We start from the raw sequence: 27,545 nt of genomic DNA on the forward strand, positions 1-27,545 counted from the left end.
CTTCTTAGTTTCACTTTTTATTGGTTTCACATTTATTAGCTTTGTGGTTTGATTATTTACTTTGCCTGCTAAGCTTCAGGTTTCCTATCTGTAAATGGGTATATTTAATACTCATTTTATAGGATTGTTGTAAATATGACATAATATGTAAATATCAAGCATTGATTTAATGTTGTGCTTCTCTTTTCCTTCTTTCCTCTCTTTATAGATAAGTGCCTCAATACTTGTATTCCTAGTACCCAGTAAGGGTATGGAACATGTTTGTTGAAATAAAAGAGAATACTTGCTTACAGTTACATAGAAGTAAGTTATAAAGTTAATCACATTATACATTATTTAAAACTTTTGCATAATCCTGGAAATTTCTGGGTCCTTAGGATGAAACACTGCAATTCTCCTTTTTACAAGTGCTTCAAAGAAAAATTAAAATAGGGAAGATATGGAATTTTTTGAAATGATTTCAAGTTATCTTTAGTGTCAGGTAAACCTAAAGTTTTCATCTTTATTTTTACCACTATATAGTTGTGTGACCTTGTGCAAGAATTTAGCCTCCCTATGCTTTAATTTCTGCATCTATAAAATGTATATGATAAACACCTATATCACAGCTTTATTATGGAAATTAGAGTACCTTTATGCAGATGAAGTGCTTAGCATTCACTACTAATTAGATGCTTTTACTGTCTCATCCTTAGCATTCAGTACTAATTAGATGCTTTTGATTTCAAATAACAGAAAACCAAGCAAAAAAGGCCCCAAATTTATCAGCTTACATAGCAATAAGTCTAGGGGCAGGGTGGTTCCAGGGTTGATTATTTCAGCATTGTACACTAATAGCCTCGATCACCCAGAATCTCTCCAGCTTACCACTTTACCATCCTTTGAGTGCTTGCCACTCCTCTCTTGGTTGCAGCTCCATGTAAGCACATCATCACATAGCACCAGATAAAGGCAAGAAAGACAAATGCCGTCTGATGTCCCTTTTTAAGAGAGAGAAAAACTTTCCCAGAAGTCCCCAAAATAGACATCCTTATAATCTTAACAAGAACATGGCTAACCCAATAAGCAGCAAAGAAGAATAGAATTACTGTGAAAGGTCTGATCTTTCCTAAAATAGATGGTCGCCTAGAAAAGAGTGGACAAAATTGGGGATCTCATAGCAAGTAATAAGGGGTGCTGAATGGCTGTTGGGTAGACAACCAAGAATATTATGATAGTCAACAGTGATGTTCACAAAATAATGCTGTTTCTCTTTCTTTCCAGGTATGTAACAGAATTGTCCTTCCTGGCCCCCTTATAGTTGGGTGGGAACATATGTTTAGTTCTGGCTAATGAGTAGGGAGTTAAAGCGATACGTCATCCTTATGTTGACCTCACCTTTCACTGTAATTAGCTGCAAATAATTATAAAAACATGTATAAGTGAATTATCTTATTCCAATTGTTTTTAAAAACTACAATATTGCTGAGAAAAATTAAAGACTTAAATGAAAAGATATACTGTGTTCAGGAATCAGAAGACTGAAAAGAGTTAAGATATCAATTTTCCTCATATTGGTCTATAAATTCAACACAATCCCAATTTAAAAAATCACAGCACAATTTTTTCTTAAAACAAACAAGCTGATGCTTCATATGGAAATGCACTAGAAAAGCCAAAACAACTTTGAAATAGAAGAAAATTTTGAGGACTAACAAACTTAAAGATTTATTATAATGCTATATTCAACAACACAGTGTGGTACTGGCATAAAGATAGACAATAGATTATTGGTACAATATAAAGGGTATATTAATGGCACATATATTTGTGTTTTTTAATTTATTGGGGTGACCTTGATTAATAAAATTATATAGGTTTCAAGTGTACAATTCTATAACACACCACCTGTATATTGTATTGTGTTCACCACCCAAAGTCAAGTCTCTTTCTGTCATCATTTATCCCGTTTACCCTCTTCTGCCTCCCCCAGACCCCTTTCCCTCTTGTAATCACCATATTGTTGTCTGTGTCTATGAGGTTTATTATTATTACTTTTTGCTTAATCCCTTCATCTTTTCCATCCAGCCCCACAAAATCCCTGCCCTCTGACAACTGTCAGTCTGTTTTCTGTAAGTGTTTCTATTTTGTTTATTTGTTTATTTTGGTCATTAGATTCCACATACGAGTGAAATCATATGGTACTTGTCTTTCTCTGACTGGCATATTTCAGTTAGCATAATCTTCTCCAGGTCCACCCATGCTGTTGCAAAAGGTAAGATTTCTTTCCATTGTGTAAGTATTCCTTTGTGTAAATGTACCACAGCTCTTTTATCCACTCATTTACTGATCGGCACTTGGGCTGCTTCCAAATCTTGGTTATTGTAAATAATGCTGCAATGAACAGAGGGGTGGATATAGTCTTTTGAATTAGTGTTTCTGGTTCCTAGAAAGTGCAAACTAATCTATAGTGACAGAAATCAAATCAGTAGTTGCCTGGGGATAGACTGGAAAGGAATTTCAAAGGGGGATGAGGAAATTTGGGGGGGGGGGTGATGGGTTGTTCATTACCTTATTTTGGTGATGGTTTCACATGTGTGTACACAATTAATAGTTTTCCAATTGTACACTATCAATATGTGCTATTGTATGTCAAGTACACCTTAATACATTTATTTTTTTAAAATAACCTACAAGACTTTGAGCCTAGTAGTATTTTTTTCTACATAATATCATAAGGCACAGATATCCTTTTGCTCCCTTTGTAAAAGTTATTCTGGAACCTCTGGATAGACAGATACACAGTGATCTTTGATGTTTTAAATTGGAAGGTAATTCCAGCACAATTTGCATGATTAAATATTCTGTATTAATTAAATATTGTGTTATACAGGTGCTAATTCTCAGATTTGTTTAGCTTGGATAATTAATTTATCTAAATTAAATATGGCCCAGCCAGGTGTGGCTCAGCGGTTGAGCATGGACCTAGGATCCAAGCGATCGGGGTTCGATTCCCTGTCAGGGCACATGCCCGGGTTGTAGGCTGCAGCCGATCAATGACTCTCTCATCATTGATGTTTCTCTCTCTCTCTTTCCCTTTCCCTTCCTCTCTCTGAAATCAATAAAGATATATTTTTAAAATTTTTTTAATTAAATATGTTTAGCCCTAGTCAGTTTGGTTCAATGGTTAGAGTGTAGGCTGTAGGCCTGCGGACCGACTTCAATGCTGGTCAAGGGCAGGTACCTTGGGAGGGGCACCTGCAGGAGGCAACCCATCGATGTGTCACTCTCACAGCGATGTTTCTCTCTCTCTGTCTCTCCCCCTCCCTTCCACTCTTTCTAAAAATCAATGGAAAAAATATCTTCAGTGAGGATTAACAACAACAACAAAAAGTAAATATGTTTAATTGTTCACAAGAAAATATCAGTCAGTGATACAGTTATGCTGAAAGGGGAAGAATATTCATCTTTGAAAGTAAAATATCCTAATTCCTATAAGATGCATTACAAACTTTATAAGGTGTCAGAAAGTAAGCTCCAGAGAACAATTATCTTCTTCACTGAAGCTGAAAAGACCATACAGCCCCAGTACATCCATATGGAATTTGAATTGGCAACCCAACATCTGTTAAACAGTAACTGTCACCCCCACCATGTGAGTTAGTCACTTTCTTACAGTGCTGAACAGAATGTCATAGAGTTACAAATAATGATAATTTGGAAACTAAAAACCAAAATCCCAACCCAACAAACAGGCATAAATACATAAATATTCAAATAGTTATTTGTCTTAGGGATTGAAGTGAAAAAAATGTGTTCTTAATTGAAACCTTAAATCTAAATCTACTTGTTACGTTTAAGTTATGGTGCTTTCCCATTGACTTATTGTTTACATATCAAAAGTATTTCCTAATAATAATTTAAAATTTGTGTTTAGCTCTAATTAGATAATATGATTAAATTGACAGAAATCTAGCTGCCCCTTAATTTTTACAAGTCATTTAGTATCTCTAGATTAGTACTTCCCAAATTTTTTCACCTCAAGGCACACTAAAAAAATTATAATATTTGCATGGTACCCTGGGTATGGCAAACAATGCTAATGCTCATCATTGTTCATGTTTCTCCTCTTCTGAGTATAACACTCAACTATATTTCTCCCATATTCCCCCTCATTTCCGCCCTTATTTTTGCATTGAAATTGTGAAGCCATATGGATAAGTTCTGGCCAATGGCATGTGAATAGTAGTGATTTACACTACCCCTCCTGTGATCTTCCTCTCCTCTAGTCTTCAGCCATATGTTAGGAAAAGGAATTACAAGTAAAGAAAGAGGGAAATCCAGAATGAGCTCTGTGGTGTTGGATTGGAATTAGCAGTATTGGTATGAAATCATAGCTTTTAATATATATGTACAGATGGATAAATAGAGAAATAAAAATAAAGATATAAGTATGTATGTATGAGTATAAATACTGGGAAGGCCTAGAAGCAATGACACCCCAATCACTGAGTATACCTAGCCCCAGATCCTAGTTTCTCAATACCATTCTCCAATAAAAGGAACTGGGGCTCCCTAGAGAAAAGGTTGTCCCCAGGGCTGGGACAGGACAAAAATAAGATGACCATGAAACATAGTGATGTATCAGAAAGTAAATAATTGCTCAAAACAGGATACAAACTTAAAAAAAACAAACAGGAGCTAACCTCAAGGAGCTCCTTCCTAAGGGCTAATGCTGGCACAGTTTGTGTAATAAATTAAAAGTAGTATTGATTTATAACCCAAAGAATAAAATAGCCATGAGCCCACGGTAATACTAATAAATAATTAAATGAATAAATAAATAAGAGAAAGGACAGTTCTTTCTTACAGAAGGATTCTAATTATAAATGGTGCTGGGAAAACTGGACAGCCACATTCAAAAGGATGAAACTGAAACCTTATAACATACATAAAAATCAACTCAAAATGGATTAAAGACTTTAACGTAGGGCCTGAAACTGTAAAATCCCTACAATAAAGCCTAGAGAATAAGCTTCTTGACATTTAGTTTTGGCAATGATTTTTTTCTGATTTGACACCCAAAATAAAGGCAGCAAAAACAAAAATAAACAGGAGGACTACATCAAACTAAAACTTCTGCTCTGCAAAGAAAACAAAGTGAAAAGGCAACCTATGAAATGGAAGAAAATATTTGCAAATCACATATCCCATGAAGGATGATATCCAAAATATATCATAAGGAACTCATACAACTCAATAGCAAAAAGGCAAATAACCCAATTTTAAAGTGGGCAAAGAAGTCATAGAAAGACAAATACCATATGATCTCGCTAACATGTGGAATCTAATGAACAAAATAAACTGACAAACAAAATAGAACCAGAGACATAGATACATGGAACAGACAGACAAATGTCAGAGAGGAGGGGTGTTCAAGGGACTGGATAAGGGAAAGTGAAGGGATTAGCTAAAGAACATACATACTTAGCCCCTGGACACAGATAATACTTTGGTGAGGGCCAGAGGAAAGGGGGTGAGGGCTAGGTGAGGTGGGCAAAGAGGGGGGAATGGGGGACATCTGCAATAGTGTCAATAATAAAACATTTTTTAAAAATGAGCTAAGAACCTAAGTAGACATTTTTCTAAAAGAGACATACAAATGGCCTACAGGTACATGAATAGTGGAATGTAAATTGGTGTAGACACTGTGAAAAACAGTATGGAGGTTTCTCAAGAAATTAAAAACAGAACTACCATATGATCCAGCAATCCCACTTCTGGGGATACATCCAAAGGAAACAAAACCATTATCTTGAAGAGATATCTGTACTCACATGTTTATTGCATCATTATTCAAAATAGCCAAGGGTTGGAAACAACCTAAATGTCTGTAGATGAATGAATAAACAAAATGCAGTATATATGCAATGGGGTATTATTCAGCCTTAAAAAAGAAGGAAACCCTGTCGTTTGCAGCAACATGGATGAACCTGGAGGGCATTATACCAAGTGAAATGAGCCACACAGAGAAAACAAATACTGCATGGGATCAGCTATATGTGGAATGTAAAAACCAAAACAAACAAGCAAACAAACAAAAACATCAAACCCATTGAAGCAGAGAGTAGAAAAGTGGTTGCCAGTGGCTGGGGGTGGGGGAAGGAGCCAAAGAAATATGGAGACTTAGTGGAGGAAGTCATGTACTAATAGGGAGTGGGGCGCTAAAAAGGATCCTGAGCCCTGTTCTAGAGGAGGGCAAACAAAACCTGCAGATGATCTGGGAGATCCTAGAACAGCATGGCACGCGCTGTTTTCCCAGATGAAGCACCAGAGGGGTAGCCTGGGAGAGAGCTGTGCTGTGCTGTGCTGTGCTGTGCTGTGCTGTGCTGTGCTGAGTCTAGGCAGGTGGGCTCAGTGCAGAGTAGAGAAGCAGAGGATTCCTGGTACCTAAGAAGGTTCAGAATTGGCACAGATACGCATCAGACCTGAAGGTGTTTTGCAGCTGGGAAAAGCACTGAAGGACTCAGAAGTGACCTATGCTGGAAGCCCCTTCCCACGCTGCCTTGAATTTATTTATTTTATTTTATTTTTTTAATTTTAAAAAAATATATCTTTATTGATTTCAGAGAGAGGAAGGGAGAGAGAGAGACAGAGATAGAAACATCAGTGATGAGAGAGTCATTGCTCGAGCCCACAACCTGGGCATGTGCCCTGACAGGGAATCGAACCCCGATCGCCTGGATCCTAGGTTGACTCTCAACCGCTGAGCCACGCCTGGCCGGGCTGCCTTGAATTTAGAAACAAGCCTAGAGGGGAACTAGGGGGCCCTTAAATGAACTGAGATTAAGTTAATTATAGAGAAATTAAGCCCTGCATATCTGAATCTGTGGAATAAAATTTATCCCCACTAATTAGAGTGTACTGTAAAATTTCTTTCAGATCTATCATGTTACATATGTAATTACATATGCACCAAAATGTGTATTTTGCTAATAATCTGTATATGTCTCTATACAGAGATATATCTACATAGTAATCAGCTTAAAATGTATATTAAGAGGTTAGCCACAAGGTGGTACTAAAAAGCTATCATTTTTGCTCTAGGCCCTACGTCATGAAGGTCATTGATTTTAACACACAACTGAGAACTGCTGAATAACAGCATAAGTTATGTTAATGGTTGAGATGGCAGTAATTGGGTTCTGTGCTTATATTTAAAAATTATAAAAACAGACTCTGTCTGGAGATGCTATGAACTAGTTGTTATTCTTCCTCGTTTTCTTACCCACTATCATGTCCTCATAGCATATTCCAATCATCACCTAAAACATCAAGCCCTAATATATTCAGTACTCATAGAGAAAAGTGCTAATAGGCATGGTCTCTTAAGTCTGAGAATTTAAAATTTAAAGGAGTATTTTTATTCCTTTGGAGGATGTGCCTCCAAAACATCTGGAACCCCTTAACCCATCTCCCAAACACTAAATCTCAGCCCCCAAATAGGTGAGCAAATGCATTATGTTACTTAGGGAGCACTTGTTATCACGCTGGGCATGACTGAGGAGAGGAGGAAAATCATCTCTTCCAGGCAGTCTTGCTAGGTTTTTGTTTTTTTAAAGTAGATGTCATTTTAAAGAGACACAACAAAGGGGGGGGGGGCGAGAAATTTGGAAAAGGACTTACAGGGAAGAACTTTCTAAGCAAAAGTTTGGTATAGAAGAGAAAGTACCATGTCACGACCCTGAAGACCTCACTGGGAGCATGGAGAGGCAGGCTGAAGGGAGCAAGGAAGAAAGCAGTGACCTGAGATGACCAAGGTGAGGTTTAGTCTATGGTCTGGTAGCTGAGGAAATTTACTTTACTGGGAAGTAGAACTATTACATAGTTTTAAAGATAGGGGTGATATAAATATGTCAGCTGGCATATGTCCTTGTAGAATTGTAAGAAAATGATGCTGTTAGAATGTCTGTTAAGAGTGGGCTGTAAAAATCAAGCGCAGAAATGATGATGACACTTTAAGGATTTAATCGTTATTGTAAAAAGAATCAGATGAAAATCTGTGAGATGATGTGGTGGGGTTGGGGGAATAAACACTCCTAGTTTCTCCCTCAGGAGACTGTTACAAAGAACTTGATATGAAGAAGGAAAGTTGTTTATTCATGGAGCCCTCTCCTGGGAATCCCTCTTGGGCCCCTCCAAAGAGAAGAAAACATCAAAAACCTACTGAAAGAACAAAGCTTTATCACTGAATATCTCCTGTTTTTATTTTATTAAAGAATCCAGTTTTTAAAGCTTAGGCCCAGTTTACCTTTACATGTAGTTGGAGAAGAATTCGATATATTTTTCAATAGATTGACAGTTTATTTACACCTCACAAAATAATGAGTTTATTTTACCCATGGCATGCTTAGTACTTTGTAAATACAACACTTCGTCTCTTGCTGAAATTTTTCTTTAAAATCTTCATAAGCAAAATCCTGGTACTCACTGAATCAGAGTGATGAACATATGAGTTTTCTTTGTACCATTCTTTTTACTTTGGAGCATGTTTTAAAACGTTGACATTTAAAAAAAACATCATTAAAAGTCTTTTCAGTTCTAACACATATCAAGTTAGCAAACCTACTTCACATGTGGGACAGGTTAAGAGAAATATATATTTTTTAGAAGATGCAATCACCTCATTTGGATGCATCATCCAAAGTAGTCAACTTCATCCAAAAGTAGTCGACTTGAGCAACAGCACCAGAAGAAAGACCAGCCTGGTAAGCTCTGGGAGAGGAATAATGTTTAAGAATAATCCCCTGCCAGATGTTTTGGGGACATTTCTTTCAAGTCCCCTTTGGCAAATTGTCTCTTGGCTAACATCAGAAGGGATTAAAAAAGATTTATTTTCTCACAGTGCTGGAGGCTGAAAAGCCCAAGATCAACATCCAGCAGGATCTGGTTCTAGTGCAAGCTCTCTTCCTGGTTTCAGATAGCCACCTTCTTGCTCTGTGCTTACATGGCCTTTTTTTTTTTTTTTTTTTTGGTACATGAGTACAGAGAGAGACAGAACAAACTCTTTTATGTCTTTATGTCTCCTCTTATGAGGGCACTAATCCCATCATGACGGCCCCAACCTCATAGCTTCAATGAACCCTAATTACCTCCCTTAGGTCCCATCTCCAAATACTATCACATTGGGGGGGAGGTCTTCAACATGTGAATGGAGAGGAGGGAGGAAATACAAGCATTTAGTTCATAACAGAGATGTAAGGGACTTCAGAGTTATGTGTGAAAACTCATGTGGTCCATTACTCAAGGCAGTAGAACCCAAGAGGTGAACTAGATTCACACAGGTGCCTGTGTACTCTTCTTCAGCCCTTTCCTCTCCTTCTGTCCACAGCCCTGTCTAATGGACTATTTTCATAAAGTTTTAAATCAGTGCTAAGTACTGAGTTGTTTTCCAGGGACATGTCTATTTTAATAGGGAGTGTTAAAGAATCTCCAAAATGCAAAGGCACAAATCTCTTCTCTGTGGAGTCAGGAAATTCTATAGCTAATGAGAAGTTAGCAAACTTGGGATTCCATCTCTTTGTGCTCCAAGTCATCACATAGAAGTAGTTACTACTCTCTCTGCTTGTGAGACTAACTCTTGTCGAGAATTAGGTAATGCATGAGCAAAGGAAAATTCTGTCTTATTGATAATCAGCCAATGTAATGGGTGAGTGAAACTTTAACTATGGCAAATAAATCATGGAATTTTAGAAATGAAAGGAATCCTTGGAATTCAATTAGGTCATTTTACAGATGAGGAAACGAAAGTATAGCTTAGCTGGGTGGATTGTCCAATACTGTATAGTTACTTGAATACTCAAGATTAGAATATCTTTCTACCATACCATTTTACATCAATGCTCTAGTTCTGCCTCATATCATTAGACATCAAGATCAGCCTTTGGCTGCACACCCTCACTCTGGACCTGTTAATGAAGAGGTAGATGAGGGGGGCCATTTCCTCACCATCAAGCCTTTAAATGCTTAGCCCTGAGCAAGCAATTCTACAGGTTTCATGCTGTGTTGGGCCTCAGAGATTAGTTTGTGGCTTCCTGTTAAAGCAAACCACACATGCTGAATTGCCAGCTGTTGCCACCCCAACTTCTCTATTCATAATTCACAACATCAGGCATTTTCCAGGTAGGTACAGGTCTTATTACTTCCTTAATTATCAATGCAAAATTGAAACAACAAGCACAAGCTTCTTATTACCTTCTCAGGCTCCTGGGGTGTTCTGACAGATTTCCTAGAGAAATCTATGGAGTCAATGGATAAATGCTGGATTTAATAAATATTTTAGATATAAATCCATCATCTCTCTTGGATCCCTTCTGGTTGCTCTGTGTAACTATGAAAGATATGCCTCTCCGGGAAAGCTTTCTCTATCCCAACTTCAGACGTGGCTGTTGGGATCAGCCAAGAATGTGGAGACCATGTAGCCCATTCATAACGTCTGTGTTGGTTTGAGGTTATGGAGAAAGAGGTAATGTCAGCCCTTGGATGGATTAATAGCAAAGAAAAGTGTTAAAGGCACTTTAAAATATTGCAGAAATTTTCAAATACAAAGTAGACAGAGTAGTATAATGAATCCTCATGTACCCACTCAGCCTCAACAATCTGCCATTTCTCATTCATCTGTACCTCCACACACTTCCCATTCTTACTCAATTATTATCTTTTAAAAACAACAACAACAGAAATTTATTTCTCACAGTTCTGAAGGCTGGTAGTCCAACAGCAAGGCACCAGCATGGTCTCTTTCTCTGGTGACCGCCCTGTTCCTGATTCATAGCTTGTGCCTTCTCGCTGCATTTTCATATAGTCAAAGGAGCCTATCATTTTTCAAAGTAAAAAATATATATACACTGAAATGCACAATTTTTAGCTATATAATTTGGAAATGGATACACCTGTGTAACCCATACCCCTATCATCTCCTTTTGAGCAGGCTTAAAATAGGTAAATTGATAGATAAGGAAATAGCTTATACATTTTCAAATCATAAAGCATTGCTTTGAATGTTCCTCATTTTGAAAATTCTTCCCTTTAGCCTCCCCTCCTCCCATTCCATCCCTGAGAGGTCAACCCTTCCTCCCCACTTTGTTTCTGACACTGTTTGCCTCCGAACATTGGCTCCAGATTTCTGTCTAGCAACATAGATTTGAGGGTCTAAATGAGATTTCCAGTAATTTCTTTATTGGGTCCACTCATCTAAGACAAGAAGCCTGCTCCAATCCCTTCCCAGAACCCAGAAGCCACATGTTAAATTGCACCAAAGAGCATCTACCACAGAAGAGGCACTAAGCAACCAAGTAGACAAAATGACTTGGCCAAATGATGCCAGCCAGCCCCCGTTATCAGCCACCCCAGAAATGTAGGCTATGCATGGGCCCCCATCATAGGCATCCCTTTAACAAGGCTAATGTCACTGCTACTGCTATCAAATGTCCAACCTGCTATTATCAGAGACTAATGCTGGGCACTCAATGTGGCACCATTCTTTGAGGAATCTGACTGACCATCAGATAGCAAGTTTACTACATTGGGCCAGTTCAAAGAAGACATTCTTCTTCGAAAGGGGCAGCGATTCATGCTCACACTAGACATTTATTCCTGGTGTGGGCTTGCCTTTCCTACTTTCACGGCACCAACCAGTATTCCCATGCAAGTGCTTACAGAGTATTTGCTCTATTGACATGGGATCCCATATAAGATTGTGTCAAATCATGTAACCCACGTCACCTGAAGTTCAGGAATGGGCTCATGACCGTCAGATCCACTGGTCATATCACATACTGTACCACCCTGAAGCTGCTGGAAAGAAAAGTAGAGCAATCTCCTTGAAGCACAGCTGAAGTATCAGCTTGAAGGTGATATTTTATAAGAATGGTGAACTATTCTCCAGGACATGGACTATACCTTGAGTGAAAGACTTCATATAGTTCTGCATCCCCAGCAGGAGAACTACATGATTTGGAAACCAAAGGGTGGAAGGAGGAGTCACCACAATTTCCTTGACCCCACCCCTCATGATCCATTTAGAAAATTTGTGTCTACTGTCTCCAAAGCTATCACCTCAATAGGGTTTGAAATCCTGTAGTCCAATTAAAAACAACTTTCACCAGGAGAATGCAGACATAAGCAAGCAAGAAGAAGTCACTATAGTGACTGAGGCAATTTACCCTAATCATCAAAAGTCAGGAGCTACAGTTACATAACAGGAGCAAAAGGAATATTTTTAGCACACAGGTGATTTACTTGGACACCTCTTTGTACTCTCTTGTCCAGTTATAATTATAAATGAACAAGTGCAGCAATTGGAGATGAGGATCTAGGTTGTGCCACCAAGGAAACAGCCTAGGCCAGCTCTCGAAGCAAGAGGGGGCACCTAGACTTGCTCGTGGAGGAAGGAGACAATGAGTAGCACTTGGGACCCTAGGATATGCTGCAGCGCTGGGCATTACCATTTTCCTCTTCTGAGGTTACCCCAGAAAAAGAAGCCCATCAGAATCCAGGAGGAGATGCTCTCCAAATATATATGAAGAAGTGAATCCGATCCAAGGAGTGATCTGTGATGAACATGAAGATGCATCACCCAGTTTTCCCTTCAAGAGAGAACTTGTTGCCCAGCTTCTAAGGATGCTGTCAGAAGACAACCTTCAGCTGTCAGGGCATCAGTAATTGACTCTACTAGAGAGAGTCACCTTGCCGAGGTCACAACCTTCCTGGGTTGTGGATCCAGTGGGGTATTGCTCTACATCCAACAACTGACTGAGGCAGAGGTATAAAGGCCTAGCCATTTCATTTCAGTACAGGACAATCTGATGGACTATGTGGTAGCGGAATAGTGGCCCTGCCTACAGATATCTACATCATAATCCCTGAAACCTTTGAATATGTTATGTTAAATGGCAAGGGGGAATTAAGGTAACATAAAAAATTATGGTTGCTAATCAACTAAACTGAAAATAAAGAGATTATCCTGCTTTATCTGAGTGGGCTCAGTAGAATCATGGGGTTCCTTTAAAGCATAAGAGGGAGGCAGATAAAGGCAACAAGTCAGTGAGATTTTGAAAATGCTGTTTGGCTGGCTTTGAAGACAGAAGATGAAGCCAAGAGTCAAGGAGTGCAGACAATTTCTAGAAGCTGGAAAAGGCAAGCAAGTGGATTCTCAGCTAGACCTGCCAGAAGGAACATGGTCCTGCTGAAACATGGATTTTAGCTCAGTGAGACTCATTCCTGATTTCTGACCTCTGGGACTGTAAGATAATACATGTGGATTGTTTTAACCCACTAAGTTTGTGATCATTTGTTCCAACAGTAATAGGGAACTAATACAGGCCATTTTAGCTCCAGAGCTTTTGTGAGATGGGCTACACAAGTGTGCTCAAGGGCCTGTGTCACAGCAGGACTTCTATCCTTTCCGGCTACCTGCACCTCCCCCCCCCCCCACATGTTGAGCACTAAGGGCACTCCCTAGAAGCATCCTGCATATGAAACTCTTGGAGTCTGCTTCCCAGAGAACCCAACCTAGGACAGATTATAAAAGCTCATGATGATTTATGACTATAAATATATAAGTAACAAACATAATATAAAGTTTATCATGGTTACCACTTTTCAGTGTTTCTCAAAGAGTGTAATGCCTAATATGAACAGCACTGGCCAGATATTAAGGCAATATGAAGTAAATGTGAACCAAATAGGCCCAACAGGTTGATACGAGTTTAATTTCCAGCTCTGTACTTGGTGCATTACTCTAAACTTTTCAGATTTGTTTCCCTTGCTTGCCACCCCCATCCCATAAATAGGAATGATAAATACCTTCCCCCACTAGATAGTATTAAGTAAAGCAAAATATTTAAACATTTAAATCAGTATTTACTGATTTACAATAATGGCTCAATAGAAGTTAGTCGAGCTTACTCAATTCTACCTCACTGTTTTCTCTCAGTGAGAGAAATAACCTCAATTAATAATAAATAATGGATACTGGAAGGGGGGCAAATCACCATTATTATGTCATTCTGCTCTCAAAATGTGTGCTTCAAGCTGAGAGCTCTGGAACATCAGTGTGACCTGGCAAGGTGAAGAAAGCCTTCTTGAGGATGTGGGATCTCAGCTGAGCTCATAAAAACACCGAGAGAGAGCAAAGTGGACAGAGGGGACCAGAGGTGGCCTCCTCCAATTCTAGCACGTGGGCCTCATTCAGGTAAACGATTTAGAGGGGCAAGCACCCGATCATCAAGTGCACACAACGCTGTGATTGTTTTAACTGGTAACTTCAGACCAATAGGACAGTATGTCTTGTAATGCATACAGTGTATTTTGAAATGTATTACATAAATATGAAGTGTTATTATAACCAAGAGGAATCTGAGAAGGAAAAACAGGGGGTTAAGGACAACAATGTTTAGCTATGAGCTAATTTTATATCAATACATAAAACCTTTGAAATTATGATATAACCAGTACCATTAGATTTATGGCCATGGGTATTATTCTCATTTCAAGCTCCTACTTTCCATTTATCATCTTTATATGCGTACGGCATCTCTATTTTCAATGTCTTACAAATTTCTCCCTCCCCTGGTAACCTTTTCAGCTGAAATTTCATATGCTTCATATCAACTCAGAAGCAAATTCTTTTCTGGAAGGTTTAACCTATCTGTTCAGCCATTTCTGAGTTACCCAAGCATGAGCAAATGTTGTTTAGGAAATTTGTCAAGATCCACTTTTTGTGTGTTCAGATTTAATTCAAGATGGTTTATATTTAAACCTCCAGAGCCGTCACGCACGTATTCTCTCAGGAGAAAAGCATTCTTTGCTTTGAGATATAATCGGTTGAGGTTTACACTCCACTTTCTGTATATGGAGAGTGGTTATGAAGAGATCTACTCAAATCCTGGAAAATCCCTTGGGTTTCCAGGCCCTCCATTCATGCTGTACTTAGAAAAATGCTTTTTTTCTTTCTTCCTACTCCCCCACCCAACCACTGATGCTCTAGGAGGATTTGAGGGATAACAACACCTGTCTGGCTATATGCTCAGACAATAATAAAAATTTTATTCTATGAAAAATTAGAAAAATAAGGTTTAAAATATTTATTTATTTTTAGGAACTTGGTCAAAGGTCCTTCTATTATAGACAGGAATGTTTGTGCTGCTAGTAGCATCTATTAAGCAAATATTGGGTATATTGACAAAGTTTTTCTAAGATGACATCCTATAAGTGTCCTGAAATACTGAGAACTTACAGAATGGCAAAGAACTAAAGTAGGAATGAGTGGATGGGGTGGAGAGAGGAGACAACAGGGCAGAGAAACCTTCTTGATGACCTGGCAGACAGTCCCAAGACATATGGACATGTTGCAGTTATCTACTGCTGCATGACCAAACACCTCAAAACTTAGTGGCTTAAAAGAATGATCCTTTGTTTATCATCGAATCTTTGGGGGTTGGGTGGGCTCAGCTGGGCAATTTTTGCTCAGGGTCTTTCATGCAGTTGCAGAGTCTACGGCTAGCAGCCTCTCAAGACTCATTCACTCATCTAGCTACTGGGCTGGGAAGGCTCAAAACAGCTGAGGCTCCTTGGGCATCTCTTTCTGTCTTTACACCTGGTCTCTCCAGCTCAGCAGCTTCAGGGTGGCCAGACTTCTTTCAAGGCAGTTCTGGACTTCAGAGGCCTGTGTCTCAAATGAGAGCCACATGGAATCTGCACTGACTTTTCTAACCTGGCCTCACAAGTCAAGACAGTCTCAAAGGCCCACTGGGTTTCCAGGGGAGGGGACAGGCCCCAGCTCCTGATGAGAGGTGCACCAAAGAATCTGCGGATGTATTTCCAAACCACCACAGGACTTCACAGACCTCTGGCAGAAAGTCTGAGACAGAATAATGAGTCATTCACAAAACCACAAATTGATTCATTGTGGGTCCCCTTCTGCTGAGGTGTTTCAGGGTTCCTGCTAGGAGTTAGACTGCCTGCCTGGGCTTGCCTCTGCCCTGACACATACTGTGTCTGGAGCCATAAGCAAATCTCAGCGCCTCTGTTTTCTTATCTATAAATTGGGGATAATGAGAGTTAACATTTACTGATCACTTAGTAGGTGCCAGACATTATCCCAAATGCATTATATTCTATCTTATTTTACAACCAAGATAACCCTGCCTCCTGTCTTAAGGTTGATAATAATAGAGACATCTTTCAGGTCTGTTGTGTGGGTCAAATGACACTACTGTGTTCGCTCTTGATGCTATTAAAGCTGTTGGGACAAATTCTACTGATGCCGGGTCAGGAATGGGCCAGCCGTGCACACAGGAGCGAAGATTTCCCCCACTGGAGATGTAAGACCAGTCGGGGTTAATGGGGGGGGGGCGGGCGGTCACCTTTTGGGGGCAGGTGTTAAAAGCGCATAAAAAGACCAACCAGTCCAAGTGTCATTTGGGACTTACGGGTGCAGAACCCAGCGCAGTTTACAGACAGGGGCCAGGAGCACCGCTCTGAGTTTGCAGAAACGGTATTGTTCGTTTCGTTCCGGAAAGGGGAATTCGGGGCTGCAGAAGCGCTCTGCGGGGAGGACGCCCGCCCTCTGCGCGGAGCATCCCCAGCGGCCGGATGCGCGGAGCTGCCACCCTTCCCGGCGTCTGCGGCGCGTTCCGTCTCCCGCGCGCCCCCGTCGCCGCCCTCGGCCGCCTGCCTCCCCGAGCACCTTCCCGCCCGCGCTCTCCGCTCAGGGTGCCTTCCCCCGCGGTCGCCGGGCGCCCATCTTCCCAGCCCCGGCAAAACCCGGAGAGGTGGAATCGCCCGCCCGGAGCGCCCCGGCGGCCACTGGGCATGCTCCGTCGCCAGGCAGGTTCGCCGCGGCGAGCAGCCCGGGAGCCTCGCGGAGCCCTCCCGCGGCCGCGCGGCCGCCTCCCGAGCGCGGAGCGGGCGCATGATGGCGGCGGCGGCGAGCGCGAGCGGCGGCAGCAGCGGCGGCGCGGGCGGCAGCAGCAGCAGCGACACGTCCAGCACCGGCGAGGAGGAGCGGATGCGGCGCCTCTTCCAGACGTGCGACGGCGACGGCGACGGCTACATCAGCAGGTACTCGCGGGGTGCGCGGCGGCGGCGGCGGGGGCGAGCCGGCTCCCCGCGCTGCCCTTGACCCTCCCTCTGCTGCCCTCTCGCCCCAACTTCCCGCAAGTTGCTCAGAAGCTCCCGGGAAAAGTTGGCTGCGACTCTGAGCGCGCGTCGCCCGCTGGGTCCCTGAGGCCGAGGGGCTGCTCCGCTCGCCTCCCGGAGATGCCAGTTGGTCCAACTTTTCCCAGCGCTGTCTTTGTCTGGGCGCTGGGAGACATCCCTTTAGGACGCGAGTCCTCCCCTGGGTCTCGGGGCGCCCTGCCCGTGGGGACGCGGGCTCTGGCCGCCGGTCCCCGGCAGGAGGGGCGGACCTGCAGCCTCGCGCAGGGTCCCGGGCGTTCAGTTCGAGGGGGCGCCGGGCAGCTGTCTGTCCTGCCGCTCGGTGGACCGCCCCGGGCGCACCGGGGTGCGGAGGCGCTCTCCAGCGACAGGGCTGGACGTGAAAACCAGCCGTGAGGAACTTTCCTGCGCCACAGGGTCTCTGCCTTTCAAACTTGGGAGCCCAAAGCATGGGTGTGGTTTGCCGCCTGTACTGATTTAAACCCAGCGGCGTGAGGGGAGCGCGGCGCTCGGGCGCCGGCTGGGGAGTGAAGCGGCGAGTCTGCCGCACAGACCCCGCTCCCGCCCCCTGCGCGTGCGAACCGCGGGAGCGCCCAGAGGGGGTCCCGCACCACCCCTCGGAGCCCGGAGCCCCTACAGGGGCGGCGCTGCGGCTCTAAGCCGCGGGGCTTGGCAAAACGATGACTTCTGTCCAGGTTTTCATGACTTATCAGACGCCGCTGGTGAGGACGGCAATCGTAATGTTCCACGGTTATGCCTCTAGGATAGGTTGAAACAGGGAGCTGAGCACCTTGTTCGCCAAAACTTGAATTGCCTTGGAGGATGTGGGCCGCCGACGTTGTGTATGACACCTGTGCATTACATGTTTGTGTATGACACCTGTGCATTACATGTTTGTGTATCACGCCTGTGCATTACATGTTTGTGTGTGACACCTTTGTCTCGGTGATGCTCAGGGTCTCTGAAAATTCCAGGCTGCCTCCTGCTGATTGTCCTTGCCTGTGTAAAGAAAAAGAGCGGGGGAATTATTCCCTCCCCCCCCTTTTTTTTAATGTTCTCTGAAACAGGTAATTTGACATGTAAGAATTTAACCGTTAGAAAAACAATCATTTACTTAGAGCCTTTGCCTGAATTATGATCATTCCTAGCTGAATTTTATTACTTTTCTAAAGCTTCATTGGGAAACGTTAGATATGAGGAAACTTTATGGAGTAATTATGTTCTGAAATGAAAAAATATATGTAACTTTAGTTGACCCCACATAGATTTTTATGTGGAAATCTGTCCCTGTTTTGGTTCTGGGATTTTTGTAAAAAAAAAAAGATCATATAGCTTAGATTTGTTGTGGTGCTGTTCCTACTTGAAAGGCCATTATCTCATTTTCAATAATATAAACAATCTACATTCTTCATGTTAGGATGCAAAAAGGTGTAATTCACATGGGTAAGAGTGCATATGTAAGGTGTCCAAAAAATGTATAAATACACTTTGAATAATTATAAAGACAGTGTATATTAAAATACATTTTATTTTCAAACTTGAGCTATCAGCTATTAAAGTGTGTATACATTTTTTGGGACACCCTGTAGAAAACTAGTAGAATTCTCTTCTTCCCTTCCTCTAATCTGGCCTATTAATATGTTGTTTTATCTAATCTAGACTTTCTGTACAAAGGCTTATATTATTTTGAATGGTGGCTGCATCTACCCTGAAGGATGATGAATTCTGTGAGCATAATTTGAGGGCTTTGCGTTGGAGGGTAAGGCGTTGTTGTAAGGTAGCGGTAAGGGAGATTTAGAGTAGAAACCTGCTGGAGCAAAAGTAGGGGGAAAATTATATCATTTTTTCAACCACATCACTTTAATGTATCTGCTTCAAATTTAAAAGGCTTATGCCATAATGAACCCTAAACTTTAACTATGGGCAGATTTGCCCTGGAAGTTGTGCTGTGACAGAATTCCCATATAGGATGATTTCAAGGATGCAATCTTATTGAAAGGGAGCACCAAGGAACTTCTCTAGAAGTATGTTTACACAGCAGGCCCAGTTTTACCTGGAATATACGTTTGTTTGGTATGGTGCCATTAAACAAATCCCCCTGCAAAGCTGCTTCTTTGTGCTATCCCTGTTTAATATCCTTTACTGACCACTCTAGAGTAGGTGATTAGGTGTGGAATGCTATGAATTTTCTTTTATTAAACATGATGAGAGTTGCCCTTTTACATTAAAACCTTAAAAAACTCGGGTTCTCCAAAAGATGTTAATCTTTATGCTCATGGTACACAGCTGTATTGGTTAGGTTTTCAGTTGGTTATACATAATAAAAGCCTAACCACAGTCAAAAAAGACTTGACTTTCTCACGTAGAAATCTGGAGGAGGTCCACCCAGGTTGGGACAGCCATTCCACCATGTTGTAAATGCCTACCTTTCTTCTATCTTAATGCATCCCCAACCTTCACATACAGTATTCATCATCATGATTATCTCATAGACTTCAAATTATTGCTTTGTTTCCAGCCTCACCTCCAAGTTCTAGGGAGCAAGATGTAAAAGGAAGCTGAAATGGGTGTTGCCTATGTCATTAGGACAGAGCTTTCCCCAAATCCCTTAATTGGCATCTTATTGGTCAAACAACATCCCACCTTACCATGCCTTCTTGCAATAGAGTTCAAGGAAGCATGTAATTCAGTTGGTCACATTGCCTTCTAAACAAATTTTGAGTTCTGTTCCTAAGAACAGGAAATGGATATTGGGTAATCCAGTAACAGCCAAAACATATACTGCAACAAGTAACCCACATTCAACGGTATTGACTTAGGTTCTTTGTCTAGCCCTCATTCTCGATCACAAGTGGGCTAGAGATCTTATGTTTGCAGACAGGGTAAGTGAAAGACAGACTGAGTCCACGAAGGGAAATGTCAAGGCGCACCATCCCAGGAAGTGGCAAGTCAAGGGTAGGGCTTTGAATCATCAATATTCTCTTGGCCCAACCTTCCCCATCAGGCTGACAAAAAAAGGCATCTGCTAAATGGAAATTCCTGGAATAGCTGCTTCTGCCAAGGAACTCCCAGCCTGCCAGAGGCACTTAGAATCATCCTCATGGATATTTAACCTGGAGCAGACAACTGCAGCTTGGACAGGGCAGGATTTGGCTGCACAGTGGGACCACTGCAGCCTCTTCTGTGCATTTCATTAGCTGTACAGGGACTTAACTTCATATTTTACAACATTGAATTTTTGGACACAAATATCTAAAACCAATACTTATATGTCTATCTAGTTCCAAAGCCTCAGCTCAAATGTTGGTGCCTTAGAGAGACCTTCCCTGACCACTATATCAAAGTAGGTTGGCTCTACCCCACTATTATTCCCCATTATAGTATAAATGGTGTTCTTTCAAAGCACTCTTTATAACTTGTAATTGCATTTCTATTTACTACTTTGTTTGCCTGTTTACTGTCATTTTCCCACTAGATGTAGCCTTCATGAGCGCAGGAATCATGTCTGTTTTGTTAAAACAGTACATTCAGGACCTAGCACATTATTTGCCATATAGCAATAAATCAGTGAATTCTGATGAATAAATTACCAAGATAAAGAATGGTATATTCATGTATATTGAAAAACTTTTTAAGAATTTTTATTTCCAAGCATATTTCATGTTTATAAAAAACTTTAAATGTGAATATATTTTCTTCAAGAATATTTCTTTTAAAAATAACTTCTTTCTGGTTTATAAATGATATTCCTGTTGAGAATTTGAAAAATACAGACATGTACAAAAATAAAATCAAAATACTCTATTATCCCATAACTAAGGAACATAATTTGTTTTCCTGGTGACATATCTGTATGATATCATTCCTCTAGTGCATTAAAAAGGATTGGACAAGCCCTGGCTGAGTGGCTCAGTTGGTTGAAGCACCAACCAGTACACCAAAAGGTTGTGGGTTCAGTTCCCCGTTAGGGCGCATACCTAGGTTGTGGGTTTGATCCCCATTTGGGGTGCATATGGGAGGCAACCAATAAGGAGGTAACTGATCAATGTTTCTCTCTCACATTGATGTTTCTTTCTCTCTCCCTTCCTCTCTCTCTAAAAAAAATCAGTGAAATCCTATCCTCCTCTGACTAGCTGCTTCTGGTCTCTGGGTTCAGTGGCAGAAAAGAAATGAATACATGGCCCTAGCCAGTTTGGCTCAGCGGCTAGAGCGTCCGCCTGTGGACTGAAGGGTCCCGGGTTCGGTTCTGGCAAAGGGCACATACCTCGGTTGCAGGCTCCATGCCCCGTCCGGTCAGGAGGCAACCAATCAATGTGTCTCTCTCACATCGGTGTTTCTCTCTCTCTAGCTCTCTCTCTCCCCCTTCCACTATCTCTGAAAAGCAATGGGAAAAAATATCCTGAGGTGAGGATTAAAAAAAAAAAAATGTGTTACAGAAATGAGTACAGAGTCCTCAGCTGACAGAAACTGTTGCAGAATGCTTTGCCCTTTCTGGGACTGGTGGCTGACAATTGCCAGCTTTTCTCTTACAAGCACTTTCACAGTGGTTAAATAGTGCTCCCTGCTAGGTTCTTCTGCCGCAACTCTATAAGCAACCATTTAAAAATGAACAAAGGATCTAAATAGACTTTTCTCCAAAGAAGATATACAGATGACAATAAGCACATGAAAAGGGTTTAACGTATTAGCTATTAGGGAAATGCAAGTCAAAACTACAATGAGATACCACTTTACACCCAGTAGGATGGCTATAATCAAAAAGTCAGATAATAACAAGCGTTGGCAAGGATGTGGAGAAATCAGAACCCTCAGACATTCCCGGTAGAAATGTGAAATGGCACATTTATTTTGGTGCTCCCTGATTGGGTGCATATATATTGAGAAGTGTTATGTCTTCTTGATGTAGTGTTCCCTTTATCATTATAAAATGTCCACCTTTGTCTCTTGTTACCTTTGTTATCTCAAAATCTATTTGGTCAGATATAAGTATTGGCTACACTTGCTTTTCTGTGTATGCCATTTGCTTGGAGAATTATTTTCCACTGAAGTTATCTCGAACTTACCATATACAAAAAGCAAGAATTCTTGACTCGCCTCCCCAACTCTTCCTCCCTCAGTTTTCCCATCACAGTAAATCATATTCCTTTGCTAGAGGCTCAAGTTAAAAACATAAAGTCATCCTGTATTCTCTTTTCTAGCAGTACATTCAACCCATCAGCAAACCCACCAATTCTCCCTTAAAATATAGCTTGTGTCTGACCATTTCTCATCACCTTCCCTAGTACCACATTGGTCCAGACCGTCACCCATCTCACAGAGATTGTTACAGCAGGTTCCTAGTTCTCTGACTTTGCTCCTTTCACCCTCCATAAATACAAACTGTGCATAAAGCCACCAGGCAACTTATTAGAGAGTAAGTCAGTCAGATCATGTAATTTCTCTGCTGCACAGTGGAAGGAGCACTGAATCTGAGTTAGGAAAGTTGGGTTGACTCTTGGCTGTGCCACTAAGTAACTATTATTCCTTGTCTCTGTCTTAGTTTCCTTACCCACCCAGTGGGTGATGAAGTGCTCATCTGTGCTTTCTTATGCGTGGAGTTTATTGAAATTCTTGAAGCCGAAGATTTAAAGTTTTTACCAAATTTAGAAAATGTCCAGCTGTTATTTTTTCAAACATCCTTTCTGTCCTGTCTCTCTCTTTTGGGGATTACAATTCATATGTATTAGATTGTTTGATGTTCTCCCATCCGTTACTGAGGCTCTGTTAAATTTTTTTCCCAACTTTTTCCTCTCTGTGTTTCTTTTTGGATAGTTTCTATTGTTACAGCTTCAAATATATTGACCTTTTCTTCTGCAGTGTCTAAGCTGCTATTAATCCCAGTCATATTTCAGATATTGTATTTTTCACTCCTGGAAGTTCCATTTGAATACATGGCCCATATTTATAAGAGCTGTTTTAACTTCCTTGTCTGCTAATTCCATTGTCTCTGTCATTTCCTGGTTTGTTTATCTTGATTGATTTTTCTCCTGGTTACGGGACACGTTTCTGCTTCTTCGTATGCCTGGTAAGTTTTTATTGGATGCTAGATATTTTAACTTGTTGGATGTTGGCTTTTGTTGTATTCCTTTACTCTGCTCTGGCAGGCAGTTGAGTTTGGATCTTCTGCAACCTTCACTTTAAGCTTTGTTAGGCAGTGTCAGAGAAGCCTTTAGTCTAGAGCTAATTTAGCCTCTGCAGATCTCTGGAGCTCTCTCTCTCAGGCATTCCTTCCTCTTGCCTCTACACCACAACTTCTATCTACCGTGACTTCCCCCAACTTTGTTCTCTATCTCCTCCACTCAGTGAGACCATTGGGTGCTGTGTGGACTCTGGGAAACTGACTTCAGGCAGTAAGTTGGTGGAATTGTAGGCTTAGCTTGCTAGTTTCCCTTTTACTCAAGGTCTTCTGTTGTCCATATGTACTGTCTGCAAACATTGTTTCATACATTTTTCTGGTCTTCTTGTTTTAGGTAGGAAAGTAAATTCAGTCTCTGTGATTATATCTGTAATGACCTGAAATGGAATCCTGATTTCTCTTTTTACTGAGTGTCTCAGAAGGAGCCTGCCTATTTGTAAGCACTCTTTTTATTAAGTTTATATATAAATAATTTTATAATAACATTTTCAGGAATATCTCAAGCAACTTACTGTTTTTAAGCTACTACCTACAGTCTAGGCCCACATGTCTTTTCTTTTAATAGCTAACATTATTGATTATTTATAGTGTGGTGGGCTCTGTGCTAAGCAAGTACTTTATATACATGACCTCAGTTAATACAATAGCCCCTTTGAAAAAGGTTTATTGTTACAATTTAAAGATGAGATTCCTGGCCAGGTGTGGCTCAGCGTTGAGCTTCTGCCTAGGATCCAGGAGATCGCGGTTCGATTCCCCATCAGGGCACATGCCCCGGTTTCCAGCTCGATCCCCAGTTGGGGGTGTGCAGGAGGCGGCCGATCAATGACTCTCTCATCATTGATGTTTCTCTCTCTCTCTGTCCTCCCTTCCTCAATAAATCAATAAAGACATATTTTAAAATAAAAAAAGATGAGAAAAACAGGCTCAAACATATTATTTGCTCAAGATTCCACAGTTAGTAAGATGTGAGCATCAACTCATGTCTCTGGTTCTCAAGTGAGGGTCTTTACCACTATTTGTTGCTGCTTCCCACATGCATTTCCTTAAGTTTTTAAATAAAAACTAAAGTTTTATTGAGGTATAACTTGCATACTATATAATTTCCCATCTAAAATGTACAATTCAGTTGTTTTTAGTATGTTCACAGAGTTGTGCAACCATCCTGTCAATCAATTTTAGAATATTTTCATTACATTAAAAATATATCCTTTAAGAGTCACCTCCTATTTTCTCCTGACCTCCTCAGCCATAGGCAATCATTAATCTAATTTCTGTCTCTGCCTATTGAGGACATTTTATATAAATGGAATCATATATTATGTGACCTTTTGTTACTTGTGTTTTGGTGGCATATTCAAAAAGACTTTGTCTAACCCAAGGTCACAAATATTTACTCCAATGTTTTCTTCTAAGAGTTTAATAGTTTTTGTTCTTACATTTAGGTCTCTGATCCATTTTGAGTTAAATATTTGTGAATGGTGTGAAGAAGTCTATTCTTTTTCATGTAGATATCCAGGTGTTCCAGCAACACTGTTGAAAAGACTATTATTTTTCCATTTTCTTGACACCCTTGTCAAAAATCAATTGACCATAAATGTAAGAGTTTATTTCTGGACTCTCAATTATTTTCCATTCTTATACCAGTACCACACTGTCTTGATTACTGTTACCTTGGTGGGAGTTTTGAAATTAGGAAATGTGAATCTTCCAACCTTGTTCTTTTTTTAAGATTGGCTATTCTTAGTCCCTTTAGTTCCCATACAAATTTTAGGATCAGCTTGTCAATTTCTTCAAAACAGGCAACTGAGATTTTGAATAGAGATTGTATTGAATCTATACAACAGTTTGTTCACATGTATTTTTAGTAACTATGTTTTTCAGGGTATTTTTGTGTCTCCCCCCAGCTTACATCCTTATTTTACAGACCTTTACTTTGAGTCAGCATATTAGTGAACATCTAAAGTGTAATGGCACTTAGTAAACTTATAGTTTACAATCAGTTATCCTACATTACCTCATGTAATCCTTGTAAAAGGAATTAATATCTCTATTTTAAGACAAGAAGTCAAGACTATGTCTCTGAGGGAAAGGACAAGTCTGTGGCCCTTACTTGATGATCTTTTCCACCATACGTGCTCCCAAGCTAACACAAGAAAACATTTTTTTTCGAGAGCCTTGAAGTTCTTTACTGTTAAATTTACCCATGGTCTATGGTGGGGATGAATTTTGATTCTATAACTGGCTTCTCAACATCAATGGGAACAGCATTTAAATTATTGGTACAGAAGGTGAAGCATTTGCATTCTAAATGAAGTCTCAGCTGGGGAGACACTCTTTTTCAGTAAATTGAAAATCTCTTTAAGTGTTAGTCCCAAAATAGAAACCATATGGCAAGAAAGGGCATTTCATTCTAAAACAGTTAATTGTCAGCTTCTCATTGTCATTTCAGAATGTCAGTTTAAATATGTAAATGAGTAAGTACTAAATTTAGGACATTGATTATTGATGACTCTAACTGATGGAAGAAGAAAAAATGTTGGGTAAGCAGAAAGACTGTCTAGACAGTTGTTGAAATATTTGGATCCCTGTTGCTTAAACAGAGTAAAAATGTAAATGGAACAGATTTCCAGATTGACCAATAAGCATTAATGTGTTTGCCTTATATGACAGTTGTTAGCTGAGTTTAAGGGTAGCCCTCAGTTGAATATTTAGTTGTTACTTGGAAAGTTCTAGATAGATGAGCTTTGTGTTGTTGTTTTTTATTTTTATTTTTTTTAATTTAATTTAATTAATTAATTTATTTATTTTTAAATATATCTTTATTGACTTCAGAGAGAGGAAAGGAGGGGGAGAGAGAGAGATAGAAACATCAATGATGGGAGAGTCATTGATCGGCTGCCTAGCCCGCAACCCGGGCATGTGCCCCGACCGGGAATCGAACCCCCATCTCCTGGATCCTAGGTTGATGCTCAACCGCTGAGCCATGCCTGGCCAGGCTGTGTTGTTGTTTTTTAAATATTTATATCAACAATGTAGAAGATAACTTAAAAACACCTTAAACAATGTTGGTGTTAACTGGGCATCTATTCAACATTATGGCAAGTGCCATTGGTTAAGACACCTATTGTCTATTGTTCAAAAGTTCAGCATGTACAAATTTGTGATACAGATAAAAGAAGGAAGAACGTAGATGAGTGAAGGAGGGCATTTTTGTAAAAATACAGCTACATTTCCTTTGAATGTGAGAAATTTTTACTTATTTACATAAATTCAGACCTTCTTTCTGAGAAATAACATACTTAACAGAATGTTTTACATTTGAGGTTAATGCTTTTAGGCAGGGGTTTTACTTTGATAATTTTATGTACTTAACCTGAGTGTATTTTATAATAAACAGGATGAAAAAAATCACTGTGAGAATATAATTGGGAAAGTATTTACTCTTCTAAAAATGTGTTGACAGTATTATGTTTATTATAAGCAAAGGGTGAAATCAAGGCTGCTCATCTCCCTCCCCCTTCCTGATTTTCTAAATTGTTTCACTTCTAACCAGAATTACTCTCCTAACCTGCAGGCCTGTCCCCTCCAGGCCACTCTACATGAACACCAAAGTCATTTTTCTCTAACACAAGACTAAGCAGCAGTTCTTAAAATCCTTTAACAGTTGCCTGTGCTTTACAAATAACCTTCAACAGTTGCCTGTGCTTTACAAATAAGTTCGGGCTCGTTCTGGGGCATTTAATTTAGGGCCCTTGCCCATTTCGCACAAACTCAGCCCCTCTCCAGCCTTATCTCTCACACTTCATCGTCTAGCATTCCCTGCTGTATTCAACATCTGCTCATGTTACCCCTGCTTAAAACCCTTCAGGTGAGTAAAAATCCTTAACTTGGCTAGCAGAGGCCCTGCATGGTTCTGCCTCCTCCGTCCTCGCCTGCCCCACCTTGCTCTCTCTCCTCTGGCTCTCTGTCCACCAACCCCTCTAGTCTTCTTTGAATTTCAGTCGGTCCAGTGTGTTCTGCAGTCAGTGCCCATCCAATTCCCATGCAACTGGATATATCCAGCTCTTCTCAAACTGCTGAACTCAGCTCCAGGGTCACTTTTTCAACCTTCTTTGGCCCTCCCACCTTCCTTGCCTTCAGAGCATTTATTTGAGTTTATAACGATATGTTC

At 40.6% G+C, this 27,545-nt stretch overlaps 1 protein-coding gene across 1 annotated transcript in view; it reads left to right on the top strand.

Annotated features, from left to right (window-relative positions):
* The first annotated feature begins 16,412 nt into the window (after window positions 1–16,412).
* The window catches only part of MCC (MCC regulator of WNT signaling pathway), a 343,361-nt gene continuing 332,228 nt past the window's right edge, over window positions 16,413–27,545 (top strand). Inside the window, exon 1 of the mRNA XM_081133287.1 lies at window positions 16,413–17,103. Coding sequence (XP_080989413.1) covers window positions 16,955–17,103 — 149 coding nt within the window. The 5' untranslated portion in view covers window positions 16,413–16,954. The remainder of the gene's footprint in view (window positions 17,104–27,545) is intronic.

This window comes from Miniopterus schreibersii (assembly GCF_964146895.1).
Source record: "Miniopterus schreibersii genome assembly, chromosome: 3".
Classification (NCBI taxonomy): Eukaryota; Metazoa; Chordata; class Mammalia; order Chiroptera; family Miniopteridae; genus Miniopterus; species Miniopterus schreibersii.